Genomic DNA, 10,106 nt, shown 5'->3' on the forward strand with positions numbered 1-10,106 from the left:
GTGATGAAAAAGAATGAAGTAGAAACACTCTAATATTTATATTTTGAAAAAAATATCACTTTAAGTGGGATATTCTAAAAAGAAAAAGTATGAATGAAAAAGATGGATTAATTTATTTATTCACGTTCATGAAAATATATTTTTTCTAGCCATTTTTAGATTATATACGTAAAATGTCACTTGAAGAGGAGGAGGTAACCTTTCACTTATTTCACTGCCACAGCAACTTCTGTAAACAAAGCTCATCTACAAATTTAATCACATACGCATATGATGATTTTTTTCGAGTCAAGCCTATAGTAATACATCCACACGTGCATGTGTGTATATATATTTGTAGAAAATAATGATTGATAAGCGCATACGGCCACGTGCAAAATTATTCAGCCAAGCCTTTAGTTTGTCCCTACTATCCACAATTTGTTCATACCGACGTTGTATTTGGATAGTTTAGTTAATTAAAAACTAGATTTACATTTCAATTGTTTGATGAAAAGCTATATTTCTAAATCTTTACAATATAATCTTTGCCAACATATGGTATTAAAAGAGTATTTTTGAGTATCAATAAAAATTGGTTGGAATTGAGAGGAGATCCTCTGTTCAATTTTATAGTCGATGCGTTTTGTAGCACACCAATATTTGCTGTGTTAATTGGAAGTTTGGAACAGCAGAGTGGAACTTTACTCTCTAACGCAGTACAGAATCCATCGCTGTTCCACAGACTCCAATCTCAGATTTTACGGGACTGGATCCTCTGCAGTGGGAAGGAAACACAGCACCGTGCTGTGCCTTGAAACGACGCCACTTTGCCTCTTTCATCCTGCTTTTTCATTCCTTTTTTTAAATTACCGTTCCATATTTATTTTGTCTTATACTAATAGTTTAGTGCTTAGGGGGATTAAAATAACAACGCCCGCCTTCCTTTTTTTATGTGTTTCTTTTCTTCCTTTTTAGTATTTCTATTTCTTTAATACAGAGTAATTAAATTTATAAATTAATACAGAGTAATTAAATTTATAAATTATATGTGTTTTTTTTTACATTACCTATCCTCCATAACTGGAATGCTCATGATTATATATGTTTACAATATTTATTTGATATCCTGCAAAGTGACATAACTAAATTAAATTAAGTGTTTAATAAAAAATATACATTATTTATTTGAGCAACTAATTAATGAATTGACCAATTATTTCAGTCTTAATTCCATAATTATAACTTTTTTCAAATTTAGTTTTTTTGTGTTGAAAAAATATTACTCCATTATGCAGGTTGGAGTATTATTAACCAGTTTTTATTTCTTTGTTACAAACATATAATAAAATAACTAATTTACAAATTTAAATATTAAAGAAATATAAATATAAAAATGAAGAAAAGATACACATAAATAAAAGAAGGCGGCGTTGCTATTTTAATTCTAATTATAAGGAATTCCTAAGCACTAAACTATTACTAGTATAAGACAAAATAAATATGGAACGGAAATTTAAAAAAAGGAATGAAAAAGCAGGAAGAAAGAGGCAAAGCGGCGTCTTTCAAGGCACAGCATGGTGCTGTGTTTCCTCCCCACTGCAGAGGATCCAGTCCCAGATTTTACACTCGTCATCCTTCTCAATCCGGCTGAGGTCAGACCTAATGAAATCCCCTTTATACCCTCGTCACTATCCAGTCAGCCCGACCTTTCCCGAAAAACCCATCCCCTTTCTTGTACTTTCGCACTAAACAACCCCCCCCCTTCCCATTGACACAAATTCTGCAATTCCCAATTTCAACCTAGAAATGGAGCACCCATTTTTCCCGACGACCACCACGCGCGCGGAGGCCCTGCGGTGGCTTACAATCTCGGAGAAGCTTCTGTCGGCGCGTGACCTGATGGGGAGCAAGTCGTTCGCCGCCCGCGCGCGCGACTCCGACCCCACGCTCACCCCCGCCGATCAAATCCTCGCCGTCGTCGACACCCTCCTCGCCGGAGACCGCCGGATCGGAAACAACCAGGAGGACTGGTACGCGATCCTCCGCCTCACGCCGCAGCAGGGCCGCGAATTGGAGCTCGTGGCCTCCCAGTACCGCAGCCTCGCCATCGTCCTAAACCCTCAGCAGAATAAATTCCCCTTCTCCGACCAGGCCTTCCGCCTCGTGGTCGATGCGTGGAGCGTGCTCTCCAATCCTACGAGGAGATCCCTCTACGACCAAGAAATATCCTTCTACTTGCACCCTCAACCAGACCCGTATAGCAATCCCCTTCCGCCATTGAACCAAAATTTCATTTTCAACGGGGGCAGCAGCTCGACCGGCCTCGTGCCTCCGCAGCAAAGCAGCGCCCTTCCCTTTTCACAAGTTCAGGTACATGCAAGCACTCACGTCGACCCGGTTACCGTCGGGTCGACCATGCATTTTAATTCGGGTAGTCATCTAGGTGCCAAAATAAGTAAGGAGACGCCGTGTGCAGCAAATGCTGCTGCTTCTCCACCTGCACAAAATAACTCTAGCGTTGATGAGAGAAATAGTCGCAACTTGAATGTGGGAGAGGCCGAGCGAGATGAAGAGGAGGAGGAAATGGAGGCAGAAGGAAATGATGACGGATCGACTCTCTGGACTGCATGCCCTTATTGCTATTATATGTATGAGTATCCTAATCTGTATGCTGACTGTACACTGCGGTGCCAGAATTGTAAGAAAGCGTTTCAGGCGGTGGTAATTCCGTCGCCACCGCCGGTGGTGGATGGACAAGATGTGTACTTTTGCTGCTGGGGCTTTATACCAATGGGGTTTTCTATGGAGAATTGGGAGAAAAACAAGGGTGCTGCCTCATCTTGGACTCCCTTTTCACCTATGTTCAATACTAGAATGCCTCCACGGAAGAGCCCGGCTCCTAGGATATATTTTGATGACGATGAGGTTTTTGTTGAGGTTTCAGAGTCAAGTGAGTCTGATGATGATAATTGGAATAAGGATGCAGAGAAAAGGAACAAGAAAGCAAGGGTTGTTAAAGGAAAGGGGGCTAATGGGACGCCCGGTAGAAGTGCTAGGAAAGCACGTGTGGATAAGGGGAAGAATGTCGACGATTCAGTACCTCCAAACGGGGTGGAGACCCCTAATAAAACAGCAGCCGAGTCGAGCAAAAAAGTGCCAGCTACTAATGCTAGAAAACAACCTTCCAGAGTTGCTAAGAATTTCGAGAAGTTGGATTTGAATGTGGAATTCAGCAACGAAGCTGAGGAGGCAGCTCCTAGAGCGAAGCAAGGGAATGGGTCAAGCTGCGGGGAGGATGATAACATTGAAGGGATTGGATTTTTTGAGGGCCTTGATGAATTCCTTAGCAGTCTCCCCATTCTTAATGTCGTAGGTGATGATAAGGCTGTCAAGGCTGTGTAATAAAGTAAGACCTTAACAACTGTAATTGTAGGTGATCGTGTTTCTTGTTAGCTCCGCACTAGTGAATTAAAAGCTGCTAGTGTTGTAATTTTGGTATGTTGATCAACTTGGAATATCAGTTGCTGCTGTTTATGTGGCCTTGATCATCTGGTGGTTCGACTTGGTAGCTCTATGCGGTTAAAATTGAGGATAAGCTCTTGTGCTAGTGAAGTTCATATATAATGTGGCTTTGTGTAGTATTTTGCTCGGGGGCTTTAATCAACATATTGATGCTTCAAAATGCCCAAGTTCTCCATTACATTGATTTAATTGATTATCTAAGCAGCTTATGCTTGATCTTTCTAGGATCAATATGTCTGGTTAAGAATGTTGGTTGTTTTCATTGCTACTTGCTAGTAACAATCTAGGATGTTTTATCTAATGCTTGATCAAATGTCTGTGTGTGATTTAAGTAATACTGTGTGTTGTGTGGTAATCAAATTGGCCTTAGTTTTGCTCCTTCTGAAAAGATTTAAATGTGTAAATAATTTTTTTTCTCTAATCTTTGTGTAGTTGTTGGTGATTAGGTGCAAGTTTGAAGCCTTCCAGTTGAAATCCGGGTTAGATAGCAACGTTACAAATTTGGGGGTGCTGGACTGCTCAGGTGGAAGGAGGGGGTGGTACCTCGGGGGGTGTGCGACCTAGGATGGGGTCTGGAGCGGTGGGATGAGATCCCCTACTGTGTACAAAAATACCGCATTTGGTGCTGTGCATGAAACGCACGTAATTCTAAGTGAAACGCAGCCCATGTTTCTTTGTGATAAAATATTAAACAAATAGGAGTATAAATCATCTAAAGAAATGAACTAATTATATGGAGTGCGTATATTTTCAAGAAAGGAAGCAGCGCAAGTTTTCCATGTGTCTTTATTTTGTTTACTAAGTTTACTTTTACTATTGGATAATCTTTTATTTAAAAATTTGTAGTGATACTTTATAAATTAGTTATATTCATAAATCAAACGAACAAAATATAGATTCATAAAAAGTATATTCATAAATATACGTAACATATTTTGTTATATTCATAAATTTAAAACATATTTTGTGAATCTTACTGAATTTTAAAAAATAATACGTTATGTTTCATTTTACTGTATTTTTATTTTAATATCTTATCATATGAAATTATGTTTTTTGTGAAAAAAGATACTACTAGAATATAAACAAAAACATAAAACATTAGAATATAAACAAAAACATAAAACATACATATAATATACTCTCCGTCTCAAAAGATTATGCACTTTGGGTTCAACATGAGTTTTAATGCAAAATTGGTAAAGTAAGAGAGAGATGAAGAGAAAAAGTAATTAAAGTATTTCAAGTGTAGAATGAGTCTCACCTCATTAGAGATAAAAGAGTTTTCAAAATTAGAAAGTGTATATTCTTGTAGGACGGACTAAAAAGGAAAGAGTACATATTCGGATGGAGTAATAATTAGAATTGATAGGTTTTAAAGTTTTAATTTTGAATCTAACTAAATTCTAAAGTAGTATTAGTATAGATTTATAAATGAAAATAGTATCGAACGAAAACTCAATTTATTATAAAAAATAAAGACACAGAGAAAACTTGCGCTGCTTCCTTTCTTGAAAATATACGTACTCCATATAATTTGTGCATTTCTTTAGATGATTTATATTCCTATTTGTTTAATATTTTATCATAAAGAAACATGGGCTGCGTTTCATTTAGTATTATGTGCGTTTCATGCACAGCATATTTGATGTGTTTTTGTACACAGCAGTGGATCTCATCCCCTGGAGCGGTACATATTGTGGCTCCGGGCTGACCCCGAGTCATTTTTAAAATAAAAAATTATATTTTAAATTCATTCTAATTGATTTTCAATTTTTTAATTAGTAAACAAAGAAATTTAAAATGCATAAGTGTATAATTAATGTAAATTTTAGGAAATTTAATCATGCAATTTTTAGTATTTATAATATAAAATTCTATAAATACCAATCCATTTGACTTTATAATGTTTTTTAAAATTTTTGATGAAATAACTTTGTTATTTATAGCATTATTTAATTTTATAAAATGGATAATATTTAAAGAAAATAAATAGAAATAAAAAATAGAGTGAACTACAAAACTACTCCCTCCATCCCGGTTAAAATGACACATTTCTTAGTCGGCATAGGATTAAAGGAGTTGTTGGTTAATGTGGTTAATTAGATAGAGCAAGAGTGAACGTAAGTATTAAATGGAGAGACAAAGAGAACTGAATACTCTCTCCGTCCCAAAGAAATAGACCATTTGAGTTTGACACGGGTTTTAATACGTAATCTATACATATATAAAAGTCGAATTTTGGCATTCTTTTGAAATATTAAATTTTGTCCTCATTCTAAAATATTAATAAGTTATGGGATCAATTGAATAATATTGCATTTCTGAGTTTACATTTTTTAAAATAAATTTAGATTAAATAATGTGGTGGAAGTTTTTTTTAATATGCGGCCATGGAATTGTAACTGGCACATACGTTCTAATTCATTATCATGTATATTTATTACCATTACCACTATTCAATATTGGGACGAAAGAATTAGTGCAATTTACCACCACCACCCAATTAATTTGTTTGAATCATTTTTTGTCACGACCGCACTTTGCTAATGATAGCAAAAGCGGGAAATCCGTGACTAATAAGCGGAATTAACGAAACGAGGAAAAAATTCAAGAGACTTGCCGAAAGGCTAATCAATTGATACAACAAATTAGGAGCCAAGTATTTGATTACAAGATCTCAAAATAGAATAATTCATCATATCAACTAAATCAGAGTTCGAAGGTGAGACTTTGACATTCTCACTTGACAAAAGTACAGCGGAATAGGTCCTTACTAAACGACTTCGTGCATGAAGACACGAATCGTAGAGAGATCCACTTGATTATTTAATAGCATCGACTCCGATCAATATTCCTTCCTCTTGACGTTCAACCTGCACATTTATAAATACATGTAGGGCTAAGTACAGGAGTACTCAGTGGACACGTGCCGAAAACAAAACATACATATATAAGTTGTCATCCATCAACAGTATTAAACGGGGGTTGTTCTAAAAAATGCCCGAGCATACTAAATTCTTTTGTGATCTTAAAAGTCCGACTGATCAGTCTAAGTTCTTCAACTTTCCTACCATGTCTGAGAAACTCGTGCCGTAAAGGTGGCCACCTTCAACGAACACCCTCGCCGGCCAACCTCTCTGTAGGATGGCTCACAGCGCTCGCGCACAAAATTCCGAATAGGATTTGCGGTCCTATTGGGAACCGAATTCATTATCAAATCTTTGGCATCGCCAAACTTTCGCCATATAGCCCTCACAGACAGGTCTCGAAAACAAACATTTTATGGCATGACAACAGCTTTAAAAGGAATGATCACATATCCATTTTTGAGAAAAAGGTATTTCATCACTTCAAAACATTTGCTTTATATCCACACTATAGTGCTGGATATTAAAAGAAAGCCCACCTCGTATGCTTATCTCCAATTAAATTCCTCGTTAGGCCTCACTGGCCCTTGAATATTTTCTCCCTTGAAAATAAATAGCGTAACACGCTAATTAGTACTTGAACTTCTGAAAAAAAGAATGCATGCATCCTATAGGGTAGCATCTATCTCTTAGTCTCGGCTCATTGGATTTTTCTTAAATCCTAACTCGGCTTTACTGCTCTGCAGCACTTAATTATTCTCTTTACTTTTTTTGGAGAAATTCTATTTCTCTTAATAAAATATGGATTCTTAAAACCCCTCCTTAAATTCCTTCTTTGGATTTTTCTTAAGGCCGCCCATGGCGTCGCGGGGCGACGCCGGTCGGCCCTTCGCTTCTCAACTTCAATATTTTCCATCTCAGGAACTCAATAAATTCTCGAGACCAACAATTTTCCTCGGCCCCACTACTAATTAAAATTGGCGAATGCTTCATTCCCATTTAATTTTTTTCTAGTCCAAAATAATTAACTCCAAGCCCAGTCTCCCTTTTTTTTATTCTTCGGCCCAAGATCCTACTTCCACAATACTAGTTCAATTAATTAATTTTGAAGGCACGAATAATTTCTTTGGCCCAAGACCAATCCACTAAGCATTCTAAACATTCCCTTCGGTCAACCCTTCCCCCTCCTTCATTCTTACTTTCAATTCCTCCAACAAAATCCCTAATTAGGGAACTGTACATCGGCGCCTACTCCGTCCCTCCCTCGGCGAAATCGCCGTTTCAATCGGTCGTCGAATCTCCACCGCGCCGACCATCTCTCTTCTCCGCCTGTGAAACGCAGCTTCTGTTCTCCAACCTTGAGTCCGTAGACTAGGAACGAAGCAGCGGCGCTGATTCCTCTTCTCACCTTTTTCCGGCGAGTTTCCTCTGGAACGTAGCAGCTCCGTCTCCCTCTCGATCTCCGGCGTCCTCTGGAGATTTCACACCTGTCGGAGCAGCAGCCGCCTCTTGGCTTCCGCCGACGCGTTCTCCGTTGCCGTCATTCGCCGTTTCACCGCTCCTCTGCATCAGCTCTCGGCGTCTAACCTTCCGCCGAGCTCTCCCTCCGGCAAGCAGCGCTGCTGCATGCGCTCTCCCCTGCTCCCTCCGACGAGTTCTCCGTCGTCAAACGCTCGTCGCCGGAAGGCCTAACAGCTAAGTCACCCTCCCCTCTTTCCCTTACTCGATTTCTTTGAGTGGTGGCAGTAGCTATTACTTGAAATTGGGAGTGTAAATGAGTTTGATGAAGGGTCCTGTTATTTGGATCCTAATTCTCGACATTTCTCTCTTCTCCGCCTGTGAAACGCAGCTTCTGTTCTCCAACCTTGAGTCCGTAGACTAGGAACGAAGCAGCGGCGCTGATTCCTCTTCTCACCTTTTTCCGGCGAGTTTCCTCTGGAACGTAGCAGCTCCGTCTCCCTCTCGATCTCCGGCGTCCTCTGGAGATTTCACACCTGTCGGAGCAGCAGCCGCCTCTTGGCTTCCGCCGACGCGTTCTCCGTTGCCGTCATTCGCCGTTTCACCGCTCCTCTGCATCAGCTCTCGGCGTCTAACCTTCCGCCGAGCTCTCCCTCCGGCAAGCAGCGCTGCTGCATGCGCTCTCCCCTGCTCCCTCCGACGAGTTCTCCGTCGTCAAACGCTCGTCGCCGGAAGGCCTAACAGCTAAGTCACCCTCCCCTCTTTCCCTTACTCGATTTCTTTGAGTGGTGGCAGTAGCTATTACTTGAAATTGGGAGTGTAAATGAGTTTGATGAAGGGTCCTGTTATTTGGATCCTAATTCTCGACATTTCTCCGAAATGCGTTCTTACTTATGTGATTCTGCTACCGAGCTTCATAAAGAAGACAACTTATGCTTATTTCTGTTCCAAGTTATGTACGGTAAAAGATCTAAGCTCTTGGGCTTTAAACTTGATACTCTATAATTGCGTCAGTTGTGTATATTCTATTGAGCTTCTAAGGTTCTAAGTTATTGACTATCTATTGTGGTTGATCTATATGATGCAAAAGGTGTATCGTCGAGTTACCTTGCTTGGTGGTTCTTCTCGGTTATGGCTGGTCTCTTGCCGCCCCTTACTCCTCTTCTTTCCCCCTTGTTGCACTCCTTGCAAAAGTGTTGAATTATGGGGAAGAGGGAGCGGTGAGGGGGCTGTTTATATAGCTCTCAATATTGGCAGCTTGTGCCTGAAAACTTGGGGACAAAGTCTCTTAATTTTGACTGCCAGCTTGCTCCCTTTTGAGCTTTGTGATTCTGTGATTATGCTATAATGGTGAAATTCTTGGGAGAAAACAGCCCCTCCTTGGCTGTTTCTCAAGCCTCGATAAGAGGGTTCCATTCCTTGGCGCAAGCACAACCATTTCTTTGTTTTTTTTTTCTTTTTTCTTGTGATTTAGATTTTGTTATGGCTTACAATAAAAGTTTAATGTCATAACCTTCATCTTTTTAATTATAGTTAATTTTTGAATGTTGTAATAATTGTTGTCTTTATCGTTTAATGTGCTTATATTGTCTTAAAATTGATATATTTAGTGCATTACTATTCGAATAGAAAATAACATTGAGCTATACAGATTCTTACTCCAATGAGGCAACCCAAAATAATTCTAATGTGAACTCATTAATATAAATTAATTTTTAATAAATTTGAATATAATCAAATCCTAATTTACATAGGATGAAAAAAGAATTCGGGAAGATATGAACAAGTTATTAATTTAATCCACAAAATAATTCTATATCCTAAGAATTAGGAGATTTTTTAATGTCCACCAAGAAAAGAAAGGTGGTAGAAAATTTGGGTACAGAAAATAAGGAAGATTTGATTTTGATTTAATTTGTATAATAATTCCAAGACAATATTATAAAGTCCAAAAAAATATGGATTCTCTAATGGAATAAGGGGGTAAAAATAATATGAAGAAATAGGCTAGAAAAATTATGGCAAGTACCTATTTGATTAAACACACTTATTTTTTGTTTTCACCCAAAATTATTTAGTCTATGTGATACACTTGCGCATAAATAAAATTGATCACATAAAATCAAACTTTCTCAAACAAACAATCACGCTAAAATCTCCAAAAATCAAGCAATTTTAGACGCAAAAATTCGAGACACTACATTAATAACTACCCCTTCGGTCTCCTTTAATTATCTCTTAGTTGACCAATGCAAATTTAAGAAATTGTTTAAC

The 10,106-nt window shown here is 38.5% G+C and overlaps 1 protein-coding gene across 2 annotated transcripts; it reads left to right on the forward strand.

Annotated features, from left to right (window-relative positions):
- Positions 1 to 1,531: 1,531 nt before the first annotated feature.
- Positions 1,532 to 4,251, forward strand: LOC121796019. 2 transcript variants are annotated; one of them, XM_042194708.1, is made up of 2 exons: positions 1,532 to 3,388; positions 3,937 to 4,251. In XM_042194708.1, exon 1 carries the CDS (start codon positions 1,789 to 1,791, stop codon positions 3,382 to 3,384), a length of 1,596 nt encoding a protein of 531 aa, XP_042050642.1. In that variant the 5' UTR covers positions 1,532 to 1,788; the 3' UTR covers positions 3,385 to 3,388; positions 3,937 to 4,251. The 2 variants fall into 2 exon arrangements, with proteins under 2 accessions (XP_042050642.1, XP_042050651.1); XM_042194717.1 differs by having other exon boundaries at positions 3,951 to 4,251.
- The last annotated feature ends 5,855 nt before the right edge of the window (positions 4,252 to 10,106 follow it).

The sequence above is a fragment of the Salvia splendens genome, chromosome 1 (assembly GCF_004379255.2).
Source record: "Salvia splendens isolate huo1 chromosome 1, SspV2, whole genome shotgun sequence".
Lineage (NCBI taxonomy): Eukaryota > Viridiplantae > Streptophyta > Magnoliopsida > Lamiales > Lamiaceae > Salvia > Salvia splendens.